The following is a 22,600-nucleotide window of genomic DNA, read 5'->3' on the forward strand; positions in this document are numbered from 1 at the left end:
ACGCAGCTGCCCACTCACTCAACCTGTCCAGGTCACCCTGCAACCTCCTAACATCCTCCTAACATCCTCTTCACAGTTCACACTGCCACCCACCAAAGATAGACACAAAAAGCTGGAGTAACTCAGCGGAACAGGCAGCATCTCTGGAGAGAAGGAATGGGTGGTGTTTTGTGTTGAGACCCTTCTTCAGACAGAAGAAGGGTCTTGACCCAAAACATCACCCATTCCTTCTATCCAGAGATGCTGCCTGTTCCGCTGAGTTCACATTTTCGCCACAATTTCCTTCACTCGTTGGATGCTGCCTCACCCGCTGAGTTTCTCCAGCTTTTTTGTCTACCTTCAATTTATCCAGCATCTGCAGTTCTTGAATTCCATGGCCAGTTCAGTGTTCGGTCCTAATGCAGTAATTGCTAGTGTAATTATTACAAATTGTAAAAAGTTGGTAAAATGACAGTCGTTGGGCTGAGTGGCAATCCAGCCAAATGCAGTTGTCCACAAGGACCTGGAGATGTAATGCCAGCCCATCTAACCTCCTGTATTACCACTGGACCTCACCAATGAAACTTCAAAGCTGCATTATGTTAACGTTCAATACAGTCCCTCGCTTGACAGAAAGCGATTATCGGACAACTGAATCATCCTTCCACAACCAGAGACCAGTGCTGAACTACTATCCACCTCACTGGTGACCCTTGAACCATCCTTGATCGGACTTTGCTGGCTTTACCTTGCACTAAACGTTATTCCCTTAACATGTATCTATACACTGTGAATGGCTCGTTTGTAATCATGTATTGTCTTTCCGCTGACTGGTTAGCACACAGCAAAAACTTTTCACTGTACCTTGGTACACGTGACAATGAACTAAATTTAATGTGATAACATACATTAGGGTGAGAGTGTACAGGACAAGAGTTCAGCTACCCAGTTGAAGGTTTATCAAATTACACTGCACGTTTAACTCAAACCATAAATATCTTCACTGATCCTCACCCCCAATAAGAATAATATTACTAGACTTAATTATTTCTGGAAATCCATCCGCTAATTTATATTGACATTATTGGCTCCAGGTTGTATCTTATTTACAAGTTTTCTTACCATGGTCCTGAGGCGGAACTTGGTTGAGTTCTTCTTCAGTCAATCGATGTTAATATAGATGGGTAGATTAACTTTCCTGAGCATAACATTCTAAGATGGTGGTGGTGAAGAGGGAAGTCTACAGATGTGAAACTCACCATGAACTCACCTGCCTCACCCATGCAGGCTAGTGTAGCTGGGACAAGTTGCCAGTGTGGGGAGTTTGGACCGAAGGGCCTGTTTCCACGCTGTAGCACTCTATGGGAAGTTTTGTGATTAGCTTGGGAAGTAGGGCAAGGCAGTCTTGGCGTACATAGCAGAGGAGATGGATGGCATGCCTGCGGTGGTTGCAGTGCGTGGAGTTGCCAGAGGCGGCTGTGAAAGGCCCTACAGCAGCCGAATGAGCAGGTGCATGGAGCGCAGCCTGCAGCAGCTGTATGGAGTGGTAATGGAATTGAGCCAACTCAGTGGGACAGACATCATCTCTGGATAGAAGGAATAGGTGACATTTTGGTTCAAGACCATTGTTCAAATTTTCTACTATTGGTTCCCAGTATCTGTAGCATCCATGTAACCAGAATGGCTTCAGAATAAAGGATTTTTTGAATACATTTTCTTAAGATTTTGTCAATTGCTTTACATACGTGTTTAATTTACCTGGTTGGATGTTGTTTCTCCGACTGTGAACAGGGAGACTCCACTCACTCCACAATTTTGTCGTGCCGCAGAATCTGTTAATCTTGCTTTTCACTTGAAAGGTGTAGAGCTTCTCTGGGTCCACACTTGCCAAATTGAAGTCGGTTTGTTGCATGACAGTAGCTTTCTATGTGGCGAAGTAATTAAAAAGTAGAATGTGGCAAATGTGAAGTTTGAAATCTACATACAAAACTCAATGACATTATAGCACTAATACAAATGAGAGTTTTGATGGAACTAGAACAAAAATAAATACAATGCCAGAAGAGCTCAATGGGTTAAACAGCATCTGTAGAGGCAAAAGTCGATGTTTCACGCCAAGATTCTGAATCAGGTCTGAAGCCAATAGGATTAACAAACTCATCAAGAAGGATGGCTACATCCTGGGGGTGGAGTTGGATTCATGGGAGATGGTCTTGGAGGGGAGGATGCTCCTCAAACTGTGGAGCATCCTGGACAATACAGCTCACCCCCTCCATGACATACTGGTCAACCTGAGGAGCACCTTCAGCAACAGACTGGTTCCACCAAGATGCAGCACATTATGCCACAGGAGATCCAACTTCCCTGTGGCTATCAAACTGTACAACTCCTGCCCCATCTGTCGTGGGGTAGACCGAGACTGAACCCCCCCCCCCCCCCCCCCCCCCCAATCTTTGCACATCCCCAACCTTTTCTACACGTCACTTTAATTTAATGTTTTATGTATTTTGTGTTTTATGACTGGGCAAATCAATTTCCGTCCTGGGATGAACAAAATTATATCGTGTCGAATTGCATCATAGAGGGAATTGGAATTAACAGTGGGGGAGGTTGAGGTGGCTAGGGCATGGGATGGAGGCTGGCCGGTGACAGATGGAAGCAGATGGGGAGGGGACGATGGGCTGATGGAACATGAGGGGGGAGGTGATCAAAGAGAGAAAGAAAACAAGGAAGGTGGGAGGGTTAGTGTGCATGGCAGGAACACACTGGTGATACACTGGTCACCTGAAATTGGAAAATTCAATATTCACACTATTGGCTTGTATGCTACCCAAGAGGAATATGAAATGTTCTTTCAAGTTGCATTGGGCCCTGTTTAATTCAGTTAAGGAATTAATTTAGAGCATCCATTTTTTTATTTTACATTAAAATTACCCAAGTTATTGAAAGAAGTTAACAACCAAATAGCCGGGGTCAAGATGTGAAGATAAATCTCCCATGATTTGGCCTCAACAATGTGGGTGGGAACATTTCCCTGCATGTTGAAAATAACAGCAGAGAATGTTTAATTATCCACAAAGTTATAAAATAACTATTAACGATTACATGGAAATGCTTAGTTTAGTTTAGTTTGGAGATACAGTGCAGAAACAGGCCCTTCTGCCCATCAAGTCCGCGCCGACCAGCTATCCTACACACTAGGGACAATTTACCAAAGCCAATTAACCTACCCACCTGTATGGCTTTGGAGATGTGGGAGGAAACCAGAGCACCCGGAGAGAACCCACGCGGTCACGGGGAGAATGTACAAACTCCGTATACACAGTACCCATAGCCAGGATCAAACCCGGCTCTCTGGCGCTGTGAGGCAGCAACTCTCCCTCTGTGCCACCATGCTGCCCCTGAAGTCACCATAAGTCTTAAAGTCACTGCCACTCTGTACCTGCCATTCCATGTTCCTGTTATTCCGGTACCTGACTTCAAACTCCACGCAACTGAGTTTTGGCATCATGGAAACCCAACTCAGGCTGAGCCCGTTCTTTTTCGTGGCATTCACCACCAGGTTTTCAGGAGCAAAGGGTTTGACTGAAAAGTAGGAATAGAGTTTTGTTCCGTTACACAGTTGCACGTCACACATAATGTGATTCTTTGCAAAATAAAATTATAGCGCAGCAGAACCGAAGCAAGAGCATTGTCCAAGCTTCAAGAGCTAGCATCAGATCAAATTCAATGCAATCTCCTTCTCAGTAGGATACGTAAGCAAATGCGTGAAACTATTAAATGACTGTCTTGGCACCTGGCCTATTGATCTGTATACATGTTGCATCATTTGATTAAATTCAATAAGTTTGAAATAAAAGCTGCCATCAATAACCATGATCTAGAAACGTTCAAGTTGTTGACAATTTGCATGGTTAAGGAATGCACAGAGAACAGTACAGTACAGGAACAGGCCCTTCGGCCCAAAATGTCCATGCTGAATATGATGCGATATTAAACTAATCTCCTCTGCCTGCACGTGATCCACACCCTTCCATTCCCTTGCGCCTATCTAAAAGCCTCCTAAATGCCAATATCCCATTTGCCTCTGGCAGAACCGTTCCATGCACCCACCACTCGCTGTGCAAAAAAGTTCCGATTTTTGCGTCTATATTCCCTGTTTCGGAGGGTGCAGCTTATTGTTTCACATCATCAGACTCCTTAGCAGATGTTAAATTATCCAGTTAAAAAAAAAAAAAATCAAAGTCGTGATAAGCACGATAAGCTCCGACGTACCCGCTACATTCATTCTCCGTGCTTCCCACGAGTTAGATTTTTTTTTAAACTCGGGAGAGCTCATGGAATGAACTCGCACCGTGGGACAGGGCCATAAAGCTTTACAATTGCTGGGATAGGAAATTTCTATACATCAGTCAAGTCAAGAGCTTAAAATTAAAAGGGAATGATCATTTTATTGGGAGCTAACTGTAGGCTGCCAAATAATGGGAAGTACAAGAACTGGCTTTACCTTGCACTAAACGTTATTCCCTTAACATGTATCTATACACTGTGAATGGCTCGTTGGTAATCATGTATTGTCTTTCCGCTGACTGGTTAGCACACAGCAAAAGCTTTTCACTATACCTTGGTACACGTGACAATGAACTAAACTGAATGTGATAACATTCATTAGGGTGAGAGTGTACAGGACAAGAGTTCAGCTACCCAGTTGAAGATTTATCAAATTACACTGCACATTTAACTCAATTCGTAAATATTCACTGATCCTCACCCCCAACAATAATAATATTACTAGACTTAATTATTTCTGGAAATCCATCCGCTAATTTATATTGACATTATTGGTTCCAGATTGTATCTTATTTACAAGTTTTCTTACCATGGTCCTGAGGCGGAACTTGGTTGAGTTCTTCTTCAGTCAATCGATGTTAATATAGATGGGTAGATTAATTTTCCTCAGCATAACATTCTAAGATGTTGGTGGTGAAGGGGGAAGGCTACGGATGTGAAACTCACCATGAACTCACCTGCCTCACCCATGCAGGTTAGTGTAGCTGGGACATGTTGCCAGTGTGCGGAGTTTGGGCCGAAGGGCCTGTTTCCACGCCTTAGCACGCTATGGGAAGTTTCGTGATTAGCTTGGGAAGAATGGCAAGGCAGCCTCAGCACACAGAGCGGAGGAGATAGATGGCATGACAGCGGTGGTTGCAGTGCGTGGAGTTGCCAGGGGCGGCTGTGAAAGGCCCTACAGCAGCCGAGTGTACAGGTACATGGAGCGCAGCCTGCAGCAGCTGTATGTAGCGGTAATGGAATTGAGCCAACCCTTACTTCTTCAATCCAGTGCTGCCAGGATACCAGGTCTGAAGGTGAGAATTACAGAAATTGTACTTTTCAGAGACTTGGAAGCCGCAAAATGGCATTGGAACAAGCAACTCTCTGCTTGCTGTTCCAGAAGATCTATTGTACTCATATCTAGTATGATTTGACTGGATAACATGGACAAGAAGCATTCTACTGTATCTCTGTAATCCCTGGCAATAATAAACTCAACAAAACACTCTTTAGTGATTTTGACTTTACCAATGCCAGCTGGTGTGTTATCTACAAATACTCTTACTTTGGTTCTGGAGCTGAAACCTTTGGGGTTCTCCTGAAATAGTTCCCGAGCCATTTCTGAAAACGTAAAATGGTTTGAATTGGTGTATCTCACTGGTTGACAAATGACATCCTACGTTGTAGCCATGTTGTTGAATGTAGCTCTTGCATTCCTGTGGTGGTTCTTTCTTATACCTGTAACAAGCAATATGTTTTCAATTATGACTGGGAAATTAAAAACTGTAAAAACTACGCTTCCTAAATTATTTAAAGCAAGGAAGACAGAGTAAAAATGTATCCACATGGTGTGCACAAAATGAATTTTGGTTGTTGGGTGGCTGCTGCCCAATTGTTTGCCTCGCCTTTTAAAAAAAGTTTGTGTTCACAAATTAATTTTGGTTGTCAGGTGGCTGCTGCACAATAGCACAAAAATGAATTTTGGTTGTTGGGTGGCTGCTAGTTTGCCTCGCCTTTTGAAAAAGTTTGTTTTCACAACATGATTGTTGGTTGTCGGGTGGTTGCTGCCATTTTTTCACCTCGCCTTTAAAAACGTTTGTATTCACAAAATGAATTTTGATTGTCAGGTGGCTGCTGCCCAATTGTTTGCCTCACCTTTTTTAAAAGATGGTGTTCACAAAATAAATTTTGGGTGTCGGGTGGCTGCTGCCCAATTGTTTACCTCGCCTTTTAAAAAATTCTTGTTCACAAAATGAAATTTGGTTGTCAGGTGGCACGTGCCCAGTTGTTTGCCTCGACTTTTAAAAACGTTTGTGTTCACAAAATGAATTTGGCTGTCCCAATGTTTGCCTCATCTTTTACAAAAGTTTGTGTTCACAAAATGAATTTTGGTTGTGGGGTGGCTGCTGCCCAATTGTTTGCCTCGCCTTGTGTTGGCGACCCAGCCCTCCTGTGTGATGCTGGGACCCAACGGGTCCCACTTAGTCTAGTATGTGTTAAATGTTTCAGAATTAAATATTGAACCTTGGATATCTGATATTTCACTATTTATTCTCTCGAGTCATTTACCTCGGTTGCAAAAATCAAAATATCTATTGATCCCACTGCATGGAAACATCAACGTGTGAATAAATTCTTAATGATAAAAAATTGTTGAAGGACAGGTATCCCTTGAGCAGTTGCATCTGGCTGGCAAACTCACCAGTGATACAGGGTGGAGTTCACGTCCCCTTCACTGTGGGTCCATGTGCACTCCATGAATTCCTCATTATAGAAAATGCAATCGACATCTACAGGCAGATTGGAACACGGAATTAGTGTAACTCATCATGGGGGCTAGTGCAGCATAGAGGGCCCATCACAGAACGGTACAATTAGGGATATATACAATGATGGGAAAAGTTAGGTCTGTGAAAGCTTAGAAAGCAGGAGAGGCAACAACAGAGTACAAGGTAAAAGGGAAGATGTAATAGATCATAGTAGCCTTTTGGACTCAATATTGTTCAAAAATCAATAGTAACTCAACAAAACTCAGCAGAAGAGGTGGAAGAGGGGTGAGGAGGTAGGAGGGGATGAAGGGGAGGGGAGGTTAACCCAATCATTCCTGGGATCATTCCCGTCTTTTGTTTTCCGACTGGTGTTTGAACCATAATTTCAGAGTTTAAGCTGGTACATTAATGTACATAAACCTGGGAAAATGACCCAGGGACATGTGAATGTGGATGATCAGCCATGATCACAGTGAATGGCGGTGCTGGCTTGAATGGCCGAATGGCCTACTCCTGCACTTATTGTCTATTGAATTCCACCATTACAGCCGGGCAGTTTAAATTCATGTCATTAAACATATTAGTAATTAGACATAGGTAGGTGTTCTTAAAAATAATAGGTTGTTGCAAAAACCTGTGTTGCTGGATATTATCCTTCTGGGAAGGTTGATAGGTTGATATTATCCTTCTGGGGAAAAAAAACCTGCCTTTCCCTTCTAATCTGCAAGTCATTTCTGACCCACCAAACTGGTTGTTTTTTAACTGTCGTCTGAGATGCCCAAACAACCTTCTCCTTTCATTGGCCAATTTGGAATTCATGATAAGTTCCGGTCTTGTCGACAACAATCACATCACAAAAATATATATTTTTAAATCTTCTTCCATTTTGTATCATCATCACATTTGTTACAATGTCTCCTGCAGTCTATTCTGCAACAGTCTGATTTTGCCCTCTCTATTAATTTCACATTCCCATTAATAGATAAATCCTTCCAAGGGCTAACACAGGGACTGTCGACCGAATGGCCTCCTTCTATGCTCTGTGATTCTATGCAGTAACATGTGCATGTACCAATGCAAATATATTAACAAACTAGACTAAGTGGGACCCGTGGGGTAAACATGTTCAAACGGGGGGACTGGTCTTCCAACGCAATATTCCACTTCCTCCAATTACAATAAGGGTGGCCAGTGGTGGTGGGGGGGGGGGGGGGGGGGGGGGGGGGGGGGGGCTGCTTTCTGGAGCGCTAGTATAGGTTATATGGACTGAAGGGACTGGTTAATATGGACATTGTAGGCCAAATGGATTCTTGGGGTGGCAGCTCAGTCACTCAAGCCTGATATGCTGGCAGCTCACTCACGGCTGGTGGGCTAGCAGTTGACTCACGGCTATTCCTTGAAATGCCATTTCAAGCAGGGTGCAAAGCCACCAAATTCAATTGCATTCATACCACTTCAAACAGGGTGCAAGGCCACCGAATTCAAGTGCAGTTTCCGACCACTTCAAACAGGCTGCAGGGCCACCAAATTCAAGTGTAGTTTCGTACTATTTCATGCAGTGTGAAACCACCATAAAACCACTCAAAACACCAAACTCAGTTCAGTTGACATTCAGTGTGTTCAGTTGATTCACAGCTCAGACAGAATCGTGACCTCTCCCTCCCCCATCATGCAGAGACTGAGCCACACCCACACTTCCTGGTTTTATAACCCCTCCCCCTGGAAAAGGTGTGGCCTTCATGACATGATTGACAGGAGAGAGATTCTCAATATTTTTTAAACACCAATAACACTTTTACTTTTCATTGATGGGAAGAATTCTCTGTACCTGTTGAGCAGAGGGAGACTGAGTAAGAAGGCCAAAAATCACAGCCGTAAGTGGTAGCATTTTATCTAAAATCAATATAAAATGCAAACAGGAAGTAAGTGCATTTGCAGTAGTGCCTTTTGACTTCAAGACAAAGCACCCAAACCACAATTTGCAGTAAGTGGTGCCTTTCAACTTCAAGCCAAAGCGCCCAAGCCACCATTTGCATTAAGTAGTGCCTTTCAACTTCAAGCCAAAACACCAAGCCACCATTTGCAGTAAGTGGTACCTGTTATCTTCAAGCAAAAGCACCCGCCACCATTTTCACTACGTAGTGCCTTTTAACTTCAAGCCAAAGCACCCAAACCACCATTTGCAGTAAGTAGCGCGTTTTTTAACATCGCCAAAGCACCCACACAACCATTTGCAGGCAGTGCCTTTTTACTTCAAACAAACCATATTTTCATTTTCAAGCTACATTAAGGGGACTCACACTTGAGTGGACATGTGTTCAGTGTTATTCAGAGCTCAGAGAGACGTGACCATTTGGCTTCATACATCTTGCAGAGGATGAGTGAGGCGCACCACTTTCTGGTGTTATAGTCCCTCCCCCTCCCTCCAGCAGAGAGAATAGTGATTTTTTTTTTTTTTTTTTTAATTGTCATCGATCCAAATGTAGTTGTCCACAAGCACCTGGAGATGGAATGCCAGCACATCTAACCTCCTGTATTACCACTGGACCTCACCAATGAAACTTCAAAGCTGCATTATGTTAACGTTCAACACAGTCCCTCACTTGACAGAAAGCGATTATCGGACAACTGAATCATCCTTCGACAACCAGAGACCAGTGCTGAACTACTATCCACCTCACTGGTGACCCTTGAACCATCCTTGATCGGACTTTGCTGGCTGTACCTTGCACTAAACGTTATTCCCTTAACATGTATCTATACACTGTGAATGGCTTGTTTGTAATCATGTATTGTCTTTCCGCTGACTGGTTAGCACACAGCAAAAGCTTTTCACTGTACCTTGGTACACGTGACAATGAACTAAACTGTATGTGATAACATACATTAGGGTGAGAGTGTACAGGACAAGAGTTCAGCTACCCAGTTGAAGATTTATCAAATTACACTGCACATTTAACTCAATCCATAAATATCTTCACTGATCCTCACCCCCAACAAGAATAATATTACTAGACTTAATTATTTCTGGAAATCCATCCGCTAATTTATATTGACATTATTGGCTCCAGGTTGGATCTTATTTACAAGTTTTCTTACCATGGTCCTGAGGCGGAACTTGGTTGAGTTCTTCTTCAGTCAATCGATGTTAATATAGATGGGTAGATTAACTTTCCTGAGCATAACATTCTAAGATGGTGGTGGTGAAGAGGGAAGTCTACAGATGTGAAACTCACCATGAACTCACCTGCCTCACCCATGCAGGCTAGTGTAGCTGGGACATGTGGCCAGTGTGGGGAGTTTGGGCTGAAGGGCCTGTTTCCATGCCGTAGCACTCTATGGGATGGTTTGTGATTAGCTTGGGAAGTAGGGCAAGGCAGTCTTGGCGCACAGAGCAGAGGAGATGGATGGCATGTCTGCGGTGGTTGCAGTGCGTGGAGTTGCCAGAGGTGGCTGTGAAAGGCCCTACAGCAGCCGAATGAGCAGGTGCATGGAGCGCAGCCTGCAGCAGCTGTATGGAGCGGTAATGGAATTGAGCCAACTCAGTGGGACAGACATCGTCTCTGGATAGAAGGAATAGGTGACATTTTGGTTCAAGACCATTGTTCAGATTTTCTACTATTGGTTCCCAGTATCTGTAGCATCCATGTTACCAGAATGGCTTCAGAATAAAGGATTTTTTGAATTCATTTTCTTAAGATTTTGTCAATGGCTTTACATACGTGTTTAATTTACCTGGTTGGATGTCGTTTCTCCACCAGTAACCAGGGAGACTCCACTCACTCCACAATTTTGTCGTGCCGCAGTATATGTTAACCTTGCTTTTCACTTGAAAGGTGTAGAGCTTCTCTGGGTCCACACTTGCCAAATTGAAGTTGGTTTTTTCCATGACAGTAGCTTTCTATGTGGTGAAGAGATGAAAAAGTAGAATGCGGCAAATATTCATTAGTTTAGTTTAGGGATACAGCATGGAAACAGGCCCTTCTGCCCACTTAGTCTGCACTGACTAAAGATCCCCGCACACTAACACTATCCTACACACACTAGGGACAATGTACAATTATACCAAGCCAATTAACCTACAAACCTGTACATCTTTGGAGTGCATTGTTTTTGAGGATTCCTTCAATAAAGGAATTAATTTAGAGCATCTATTTTTTTGATTTCCATTAAAATTAGCCAAATTTTGCTCAATATCATATATTTATTTGAAAGCAAGTTATTGAAAGAAGTTAACAACCAAATAGCCGGGGTCAAGATGTGAAGATAAATCTCCCATGATTTGGCCTCAACAATTTGGGTGGGAACATTTCCCTGCATGTTGAAAATAACAGCAGAGAATGTTTAATTATCCACAAAGTTATAAAATAACTGTTAACGATTACATGGAAATGCTTAGTTTAGTTTAGTTTGGAGACACAGTGCAGAAATAGGCCCTTCAGCCCATCGAGTCCGCACCGACCAGTGATCCCCGCACAATAGCACTATCCTACACTCTAGGGACAATTTACCAAAGCCAATTAACCTACCCACCTGTATGGCTTTGGAGATGTGGGAGGAAACCAGAGCACCCGGAGAGAACCCACGCGGTCACGGGGAGAATGTACAAACTCCGTATACACAACACCCATAGCCAGGATCAAACCCGGCTCTCTGGCGCTGTGAGGCAGCAACTCTCCCTCTGTGCCACCGTGCTGCCCCTGAAGTCACCATAAGTCTTAAAGTCACTGCCACTCTGTACCTGCCATTCCTTGTCCTTGTTATTCCGGTACCTGACTTCAAACTCCAGGCAACTTAGTTTTGGCATCATGGAAACCCAACTCAGGCTGAGCCCGTTCTTTTTCGTGGCATTCACCACCAGGTTCTCAGGAGCAAAGGGTTTGACTGAAAAGTAGGAATAGAGTTTTGTTCCGTTACACAGTTGCACGTCACACACAATGTGATTCTTTGCAAGAGAAAATGATAGCGCAGCAGAACTGAAGCAAGAGCATTGTCCAAGCTTCAAGATCTAGCATCAGATCAAATTCAATGCAATCTCCTTCTCAGTAGGATACGTAAGCAAATGCATGAAACTATTAAATGACTGTCTTGGCACCTGGCCTATTGATCTGTATACATGTTGCATCACATGATTAAATTCAATAAGTTTGAAATAAAAGCTGCCATCAATAACCATGATCTAGAAACGTTCAAGTTGTTGACAACTTGCATGGTTAAGGAATGCACAGAGAACAGTACAGTACAGGAACAGGCCCTTCGGCCCAAAATGTCCATGCTGAATATGATGCCATATTAAACTAATCTCCTCTGCCTGCACGTGATCCACACCCTTCCATTCCTTTGTGCCTATCTAAAAGCCTCTTAAATGCCAATATCCCATTTGCCTCTGGCAGAACCGTTCCATGCACCCACCACTCGCTGTGCAAAAAAGTTCCGATTTTTGCGTCTATATTCCCTGTTTCGGAGGGTGCAGCTTATTGTTTCACATCGTCAGACTCCTTTGCAGATGTTAAATTATCCAGTTAAAAAAAAAAAAATCAAAGTCGTGATAAGCACGATAAGCTCCGACGTACCCGCTACATTCATTCTCCGTGCTTCCCACGAGTTCGATTTTTTTTTAAACTCGGGAGAGCTCATGGTATGAACTCGCACCGTGGGACAGGGCCATAACGCTTTACAATTGCTGGGATAGGAAATTTCTATACATCAGTCAAGTCAAGAGCTTAAAATTAAAAGGGAATGATCATTTTGTTGGGAGCTAATTGTAGGCTGCCAAATAATGGGAAGTACAAGAACTGGCTTTACCTTGCACGAAACGTTATTCCCTTAACATGTATCTATACACTGTGAATGGCTCGTTGGTAATCATGTATTGTCTTTCCGCTGACTGGTTAGCACACAGCAAAAGCTTTTCACTATACCTTGGTACACGTGACAATGAACTAAACTGAATGTGATAACATTCATTAGGGTGAGAGTGTACAGGACAAGAGTTCAGCTACCCAGTTGAAGATTTATCAAATTACACTGCACATTTAATTCAATTCGTAAATATCTTCACTGATCCTCACCCCCAACAATAATAATATTCCTAGAATTAATTATTTCTGGAAACCCATCCGCTAATTTATATTGACATTATTGGCTCCAGGTTGGATCTTATTTACAAGTTTTCTTACCATGGTCCTGAGGTGGAACTTGGTTGAGTTCTTCTTCAGTCAATCGATGTTAATATAGATGGGTAGATTAATTTTCCTCAGCATAACATTCTAAGATGTTGGTGGTGAAGGGGGAAGGCTACGGATGTGAAACTCACCATGAACTCACCTGCCTCACCCATGCAGGTTAGTGTAGCTGGGACATGCCAGTGTGCGGAGTTTGGGCCGAAGGGCCTGTTTCCACGCCTTAGCACGCTATGGGATGGTTTGTGATTAGCTTGGGAAGTAGGGCAAGGCAGCCTCGGCACACAGAGCAGAGGAGATAGATGGCATGACAGCGGTGGTTGCAGTGCGTGGAGTTGCCAGGGGCGGCTGTGAAAGGCCCTACAGCAGCCGAGTGTACAGGTGCATGGAGCGCAGCCTGCAGCAGCTGTATGTAACGGTAATGGAATTGAGCCAACCCTTACTTCATCAATCCAGTGCTGCCAGGATACCGGGTCTGAAGGTGAGAATTACAGAAATTGTACTTTTCAGAGACTTGGAAGCTGCAAAATGGCATTGGAACAAGCAACTCTCTGCTTGCTGTTCCAGAAGATCTATTGTACTCATGTCTAGTATGATTTGACTGGATAACATGGACAAGAAGCATTCTACTGTATCTCTGTAATCCCTGGCAATAATAAACTCAACTCAACAAAACACTCTTTAGTGATTTTGACTTTACCAATGCCAGCTGGTGTGTTATCTACAAATACTCTTACTTTGGTTCTGGAGCTGAAACCTTTGGGGTTCTCCTGAAATAGTTCCCGAGCCATTTCTGAAAACGTAAAATCGTCTGAATTCGTGTATCTCACTGGTTGAGAAATAGCATCCTACGTTGTAGCCATGTTGTTGAATGTAGCTCTTGCATTCCTGTGGTGGTTCTTTCATATACCTGTAACAAGCAATATTTGATCAATTATGACTGGGAAATTAAAAACTGTAAAAACTACGCTTCCTAAATGATTTAAAGCAAGGAAGACAGAGTAAAAATGTATCCACATGGGGTGCACAAAATGAATTTTGGTTGTTGGGTGGCTGCTGCCCAATTGTTTGCCTCGCCTTTATAAAAATGTTTGTGTTCACAAATTAATTTTGGTTGTCAGGTGGCTGCTGCCCCAATGTTTGCCTCGCCTTTTAAAAAAGATAGTGTTCACAAAATGAATTTTGGTTGGCGGGTGGCTGCTGCCCAATTGTTTGCCTCGCCTTTTGAAAAAGTTTGTTTTCACAACATGACTGTTGGTTGTCGGGTGGTTGCTGCCATTTTTTCACCTCGCCTTTAAAAACGTTTGTATTCACAAAATGAATTTTGATTGTCAGGTGGCTGCTGCCCAATTGATTGCCTCAACTTTTAAAAAAGTTTGTGTTCACAAAATAAATTTTGATTATCGGGTGGCTGGTGCCCAAATGTTTGCCTTGCCTTTTTTAAAAGATAGTGTTCACAAAATGAATTTTGGTTGGCGGGTGGCTGCTGCCCAAATGTTTGCCTTGCCTTTTTTAAAAGATAGTGTTCACAAAATGAATTTTGGTTGGCGGGTGGCTGCTGCCCAATTGTTTGCCTCGCCTTTTAGTAAAGTTTGTGTTTCAAAATTAATTTTGGTTGTCGGGTGGCTGCTATCCAATGTTTGCCTGGCCCTTTTAAACAAGTTTGTGTTCACAAAATGAATTTTGGTTGTCAGGTGGCTGCAGCCAAATTGTTTGCCTTGGCTTTTAAAAAAGTTTGTGTTCACAAAATGAATTTTGGTTGTCCGGTGGCTGTCCCAATGTTTGCCTCGCCTTTTTTTTTTAAAGTTTGTATTCACAAAATGAATTTTGGGTGTCGGGTGGCTGCTGCCCAATTGTTTACCTCGCCTTTTAAAAAATTCTTGTTCACAAAATGAAATTTGGTTGTCAGGTGGCACGTGCCCAGTTGTTTGCCTCGCCTTTTAAAAACGTTTGTGTTCACAAAATGAATTTGGCTGTCCCAATGTTTGCCTCGTCTTTTAAACAAGTTTGTGTTCACAAAATGAATTTTGGTTGTGGGGTGGCTGCTGCCCAATTGTTTGCCTCGCCTTGTGTTGGCGACCCAGCCCTCCTGTGTGATGCTGGGACCCAACGGGTCCCACTTAGTCTAGTATGTGTTAAATGTTTCAGAATTAAATATTGAACCTTGGATATCTGATATTTCACTATTTATTCTCTCGAGTCATTTACCTCGGTTGCAAAAATCAAAATATCTATTGATCCCACTGCATGGAAACATCAACGTGTGAATAAATTCTTAATGATAAAAAATTGTAGAAGGACAGGTATCCCTTGAGCAGTTGCATCTGGCTGGAAAACTCACCAGTGATACAGGGTGGAGTTCACGTCCCCTTCACTGTGGGTCCATGTGCACTCCATGAATTCCTCATTATAGACAATGCAATCGACATCTACAGGCAGATTGGAACACGGAATTAGTGTAACTCATCATGGGGGTTAGTGCAGCACAGAGGGCTCATCACAGAACGGTACAATTAGGGATATATACAATGATGGGAAAAGTTAGGTCTGTGAAAGCTTAGAAAGCAGGAGAGGCAACAACAGAGTACAAGGTAAAAGGGAAGATGTAATAGATCATAGTAGCCTTTTGGACTCAATATTGTTCAAAAATCAATAGTAACTCAACAAAACTCAGCAGAAGAGGTGGGAGAGGGGAGAGGAGGTAGGTAGGAGAGGATGAAGGGGAGGGGAGGTTAACCCAATCATTCCTGGGATCATTCCCGTCTTTTGTTTTCCGACTGGTCTTTGAACCATAAATTCAGAGTTTAAGCTGGTACATTAATGTACATAAACCTGGGAAAATGACCCAGGGACATGTGGATGTGGATGATCAGCCATGATCACAGTGAATGGCGGTGCTGGCTTGAATGGCCGAATGGCCTACTCCTGCACCTATCGTCTATTGAATTCCACCATTACAGCCGGGCAGTTTAAATTCATGTCATTAAACATATTAGTAATTAGACATAGGTAGGTGTTCTTAAAAATAATAGGTTGTTGCAAAAACCTGTGTTGCTGGATATTATCCTTCTGGGAAGGTTGATAGGTTGATATTATCCTTCTGGGGAAAAAAAACCTGCCTTTCCCTTCTAATCTGCAAGTCATTTCTGACCCACCAAACTGGTAGTTTTTTAACTGTCGTCTGAGATGCCCAAACAACCTTCTCCTTTCATTGGCCAATTTGGAATTCATGATAAGTTCCGGTCTTGTCGACAACAATCACATCACAAAAATATATATTTTTAAATCTTCTTCCATTTTGTATCATCATCACATTTGTTACAATGTCTCCTGCAGTCTATTCTGCAACAGTCTGATTTTGCCCTCTCTTTTAATTTCACATTCCCATTAATAGATAAATCCTTCCAAGGGCTAACACAGGGACTGTCGACCGAATGGCCTCCTTCTATGCTCTGTGATTCTATGCAGTAACATGTGCATGTACCAACGCAAATATATTAACAAACTAGACTAAGTGGGACCCGTTGGGTCAACATGTTCACACGGGAGGACTGGTCCTCCAACGCAATATTCCACCTCCACCAATTACAATAATGGTGGCCAGTGGGGGGGGGGGCTGCTTTCTAGAGCACTAGTATAGGTTCTATGGACTGAAGGGACGTTAGTATGGACATTGTAGGCCATATGGATTCTTGGGGTGGCAGCTCAGTCACTCAAGCCTGATATGCTGGCAGCTCACTCACAGCTGGTGGGCTAGCAGTTGACTCACGGCTATTCCTTGAAATGCCATTTCAAGCAGGGTGCAAGGCCAGCAAATTCAATTGCAGTTTCATACCACTTCAAGCAGGGTGCAAGGCCACCAAATTCAGGTGCAGTTTCCTACCACTTCAAGCAGTTCCGGTCTTGTCGACAACAATCACATCACAAAAATATATATTTTTAAATCTTCTTCCATTTTGTATCATCATCACATTTGTTACAATGTCTCCTGCAGTCTATTCTGCAACAGTCTGATTTTGCCCTCTCCCTTAATTTCATTTCAGATCAAGCCTCTTCCATTCCTTCTCTCCGGAGATGTTGCCTGTCCTGTTGAGTTACTCCAGCCTCTTGTGTCTATCTTTGATGTAAACCAGCATATGCAGTTACTTCCTGCACATGTCGATGGTTTGATATCAGGGACAACTGAACAAGATTGATGCTTTCTGGTGCAGCAGCAGCGCCTTCCTAATGTCAACGCTAGGAACTGCAGATGCTGGAATCTTGGGCAAAGCACAAAGTGCTGGAGGAATTCACTGGTCAGGCAGCATCTGGAGAGGGAATGGACAGGTGATGTTTTGGGTCGTGACCCTGCTATCACTGGCATCCTTGGCTGGGCTGAACCAGGAAGCCCTGGTACCAGCTGCCAATGGCCACCATTTACATTCAATACTCATGGTGCTACTTCCTATGCAGTCGCTGCATAAGAAACAGGAACTATATCACTTGCCCTTACTGTTTTTATATTACATTTATTTTAAAAGGAGGTGCAAATGGGGAAAAAAATGTTCCTACATTTTAACGCACACGTTGAGAGGGAAAATTACCTTTTCCACAAATATTAACTATCAAATACTCTACTTCCAGGACTAGGATCCAAGCGAGGAATGAATTATATGTAAAATTCACGTCAATTGTTTGATATCGGTGATGGTGGTGAATAAAATGATATCTCACCGAGTGGTGTATACAATCATGAGAGGAATTGTATAGATCGGAAGAATAGGTCGGGTAGATGCACAGTCTAGGGATGTTAAAAAACGTACCTTCAGCGGCGCTGCAGTTCTGCCACTGGCCGTGTGTGCGACTTTGGTGCCTATGATAGGGGGGGGGGGGGGGGGGGGGGGGGGGGATTAAAAAATGCCGATTTCTCCTGCCTGGCCGAGATGGATTTCCTCGGCCTACCAGCTGATGCAGAACAATGAGGAAGTTTTTAAAAAATCGGGGGACAATTTAATTGCTGGAGTAAAATAAAAATACCGCCCTCAATGCCTACAATGGGACGGATCTCATGTAGGGACAAAACACAGGGAAAGTAGTTTACATGTAAACTTGCTTCTTAGGATGACTTTAATCAAAATTTCCTTCGCGAAAATATGATTTTGGCCCCATACGAACCGGCAGTGTTTTTCCTGCCGATATGAGGTTCAAATTCACTGCAGCCGCAACGTTCCAATCGATCGCGTTCCAGAAACACCGACTCGATTTAAATGCCCATTAATTTATGGGAATTAAACATTAAATTCCTTCCATTTGGCCTGTAAATTCATTACAATGAGATTTAAAAAATCATGTTATATTGTGAATTCTTGTGTGAATGTTATTTGGACACTTAGGCTATTTAAAAATGTTAACCTTTTCTTAAGAAATGGATAGATGTTTAGATCTAGTAATTGAATTTTGTAATTAGCTACAATTAGGTAACTAACTAATTATATGCTTTAATTTCAGGTCATCTAAGTATGATTGTTTCATATTTGTTTCAGAATGCTTCAATCTACAATAACTGAACATTTCATTCAGTTCTCTTAAGTTTTAAGAAAGTTTGACTGTCCTCGATCACAGCTTTTGTGCTAAGTCAATGGAAAAGCAATAGGGAACAAGATGCTAATTTCCGTGTATGAAAATGGCCATAACCTTTTTAATACTGAAGATATGAAAGTGAATTAGGTGTCAAATTAAACTTATTTTAATGCTTTATCTGATGGGATAAATTGCAGACTTGATTTTTAAAATCTCAAAATGTTGTAACATTGCTACAGAGTCTCTTGCCCAGAGTAGGTGTATCGAGAACCAGAGGACATAGGGAGGAATAGATCGGGTACATCCACGGTCTCTAGCCAAGAGTAGGTGTATTGAGGACCAGAGGACATAGGTTTAAGGGAAAGAGATTTAATAGGAATCTGAGGGGTACATTTTTCACACAAAGGATGGTGGGTGTATGGAATGAGCAGCCAGAGGAGGTTGATGAGGCTGGGACTATCCTAATATTTAAGAAACAGTTAGACAGGTGCATGCATAGGACAGGTTTGGAGGGATATGGACCAAATGCTGCCAGGTGGGACTAGTGTAGCTGGGACATGTTGGCCGATGTGGGCAAGTTAGGCCAAAGGGCCTGTTTCCACACTGTATCACTCTATGACTCTATGTTCATCCTGAATGCACAAAGAGATCTCCTGGCTTTAAGGCATTTCAGATAAACAGATTGTTCTTACACATTATGTGATGATGGTGAAATAGTCTGGTTTGAAGCATATAATGAACCAGGCAAAAACTGGGAGTGGCATTGAATGTAAATGTGATGCCACTAATACACTGAGACCTCTGATTTCAGTTGCAATTTCATTTGTTCACTTCCTCTGTGGGAATGTACACTGAACTCATGATCCCCAATTGTCTCGGATAGACGTCAGGATTTAAATTATTATTTTATAGGAAACATATTGGACTAATCTGTGACACACACTATGATCTGCAATAATGCAATCAATAACAATCTTGCATAATTTCCATCGCACAACTTTCGAATTGAGAAAGGCCTGGATAGAATGGATGAGGAGAGGATGTTTCCACTAGTGGAAGAGTTCAGGACGAGAGCCTTAGAATTAAAGGACGTTCCATTAGGAAGGAGATGAGGAGGAATTTTTTAGTCGGAGGGTGGTGAATCTGTGGAATTCATTGCCACAGCCCTCTGTGGAGGCCAAGTTAATGGATATTTTTAAGGCAGAGATAGATAGATTCTTGATAAGTTTCGGTTTCAGGGGTATGGGGCGAAGAATGGGGTTGAGAGGGAGAGATAGATCAGCCATGATTGAATGGCAGAGTAATCTTGATGGGCCAAATGGCCTAATTCTGCTCCAATCACTTATGACCGAATGAATGAGAGTGATGCACTGATAATGAAAAGCAGTTACAGAATACAGAATTAATGTGTAAACTGTATTGTTTCTGTCACATCAAAGAGATTTATTGGCTGGAATTTTGTGGATCTGAGTGTAGACAAAGGTCACAATATAATTTTAACGGATCCCAAATGGCCAAGATTATATATGTCCAATGATTCATGTTGATTCTCCAGTTCGATTAAACCAGTAGTTCACTCGCAGCCCCATTAGTTTATACATAAACTATTTGAGCCAAGTCCATAGTCCATTATTAAGCATGTATTATTCTATGTTGAAACAATCATGATCCCATGAAGAATCTAATCCAGCAACATCTAATTCAACATCGAATTCAACTAATGATATGGGGAGCCATCATGTGAAACAATGTAATTATTTTTGTAATCACATAACAATGAGGTATTTGTAATTATATTAAGAATCAAATAGTAGCAAAATCACAATTATTCTTCAGCAATAAAAATCAAAACAAATATTTCTAATCCATAAAAATATAAATTTGCTGGAAGACATTTTTTCTCTGCCTACTTTAATTCCATGCATTGAACCATTTATTTCCTATAATGTAACAGGCAATAGGTTACAATACGAGACACTCTATGTCATTGTGAATAATTACTTCAAGATTGTAGAACTCTTTGTAGGATTTTTAAGAGATTTTTTCGGCGACTGCCACAGTTGTAGTTGGTTGCCCAAAAGCAGTGACTGGACGCCCCTATGATAATGTCTACTGCAAGCTACGACAACCTACCACCTGGTTGAGGTAAAGCTACAGCAAGCTACCGACAACCGGCGGCCCATTAGGGTGTCCACCTATGACCACACCTACGACAACCTATGGCCATGCAGGTGACAACCTACGCTCACCCGTGACAAGCCACGACAAGCAACAACCCTGTCGACGACAACTGAAGACAGTTCAGTCATCAGTTGAGTTAGGTTGACGTAGGTAGTTGCCAATGGAATTCACCCAAGTCAGCACCGGGCGACAGCCAACGTCACCTGTGTCATCCTGGCGACAACCTACGACAGCACCCACGACAGGAGAAGCCAAGCTATGTCAAGTCCACAGTCGCTGAAAAGTTTTGAACATTTCAAAATCCAGCGGCGACCAGAAAAACGTTGCGACTCTTTAGGCGACTTGAGGAGGCAACTCACGACCATACAGGCGTCACCCCTCGACCTTGTGGAGACAGCTTAGTCGCCTTGAGTCGCCGAAAAAATCTCCTAAGTGGGACAGTGGCATTAGTGCCACGAACATCTTCTAACCTTTCCCCTGAGGTAACAAGCAAAACCATGGGAAAGTAGGAGACAAAGAGCAAAGATTGGCTATTAGCCAAAATTAATTCTGCAGTTCGACGAATAGAGTACACAATGTGTGCCTGTTGGTCGAGTCAGATGGCTTTTTTTCCTGTCAAAAAATATGTCAAAAATATAATAAAAAGGCTTTGAAAAGACATTGCTCACCGGATGACTGCATGCTCGGTTGCACATTACATAAAATCATTATTGAGATGAAAAAATACATCTTCAGCCGAGTTTGTGTTCTCCAGAAAAACTCCTCTCCCATTTTAAAGCTTGATTAAATATTTATTTCCTTAAACTCAGCTCTTATGTACTGTCTGGTTCATTAATTCTTCTTCCCCTTTCAATATAACTCATGTTCCTGCTGTTTCGGGGAATTTTGTTCCCTTTTCTGTTATTGTCCTCACTAATTGTTTTTCACTAAAAGGCATGCATATGCAATTTAGCCTGATACTATGAGGAAACGAAACTTCAGATGCTGGAATATTAAGCAAAAAACTCATGGTGTCGGAATGAACTGCTGATGCTGGTCTAAACCGAAGCAAGACACAAAAAGCTTGAGTAAATCAGGCAGCATCTCTGGAGAGAAGGAATGGGTGATGCTTCGGATCGAGACCTTTCTTCAAAATTCCCTTGTGTTTACAGACTTCCCACTTTGGGCCCAACTAGGATCGAAGATACCTACACTCCTTTCACCACTTCTCACAATAATTCTCTGTCCCTGTTCTACACTCTACACTCCCCACCATGTGCCAGTACCTGCTGGAGGCTCTCACAACTGCGGACCTTGCTGTCCCATAGACATATCTTCCACCTCATCCATCACCAGATCCATGCCTTCAACCAGTACTTCTTCATTTACCTGACGTCTATCAAGGGTTGCAAGCTCCCTGCCTCCAGATCAGGGCCTCCACCAATGCCACAGGACCCAATCTCACTCCTGAGTGCCTTCAGATCAGAGACCCCATTACTGACCACCTCTGGGTTGGGTCCCTAAATACCAACTCCGCTGTGTTCCATGGCCCTTCCACTAATGGGGACATGACCACGGCACTTCCCCTCACCCCTATTCTTGTAGAACCCTGCTGTTGCCCCCTCTTCATTAGGTTTTAGGTTTTAGAGACACAGCATTGAAACAGACCCTTTGGCTCCCTGAGTCAGCGCCGACCAGCGATCACCCCGAACACTAGCACTATCCCACACACTAAAGATAATTTACAATTTACAGAAGCCAATTAACCTACAAACCTGTTTGTCTTTGGAGTATGGAAGGAAACAGGAAGCACCTGAAGAGAACCCAGCAGTCACAGGGAGAATGTACAAACTCTGTACTGACAGCAACTGTAGTCAGGATTGAATTCAGGTCCCTGGC

General features: G+C 42.7%; 1 protein-coding gene across 2 annotated transcripts in view; it reads right to left on the bottom strand.

Annotated features, from left to right (window-relative positions):
• LOC129702353 (uncharacterized) overlaps positions 1-22,396 on the bottom strand; it is a 77,942-nt gene extending 55,546 nt beyond the window's left edge. The window contains exons 1-9 of one of the 2 annotated variants that reach the window (XM_055644121.1): positions 21,391-22,396; positions 15,324-15,411; positions 13,720-13,892; positions 11,542-11,684; positions 10,536-10,701; positions 6,734-6,821; positions 5,597-5,769; positions 3,422-3,564; positions 1,738-1,903 (exon numbers count right to left, since the gene is read on the bottom strand). In XM_055644121.1, the coding sequence (XP_055500096.1) occupies positions 1,738-1,903; positions 3,422-3,564; positions 5,597-5,769; positions 6,734-6,821; positions 10,536-10,701; positions 11,542-11,684; positions 13,720-13,892; positions 15,324-15,411; positions 21,391-21,493 (1,243 nt within the window). In that variant the 5' untranslated portion in view covers positions 21,494-22,396. The remainder of the gene's footprint in view (positions 1-1,737; positions 1,904-3,421; positions 3,565-5,596; positions 5,770-6,733; positions 6,822-10,535; positions 10,702-11,541; positions 11,685-13,719; positions 13,893-15,323; positions 15,412-21,390) is intronic. The other variant, XM_055644120.1, reaches the window with a different exon arrangement.
• Positions 22,397-22,600: the final 204 nt, after the last annotated feature.

The sequence above is a fragment of the Leucoraja erinacea genome, chromosome 12 (assembly GCF_028641065.1).
Source record: "Leucoraja erinacea ecotype New England chromosome 12, Leri_hhj_1, whole genome shotgun sequence".
Classification (NCBI taxonomy): Eukaryota; Metazoa; Chordata; class Chondrichthyes; order Rajiformes; family Rajidae; genus Leucoraja; species Leucoraja erinaceus.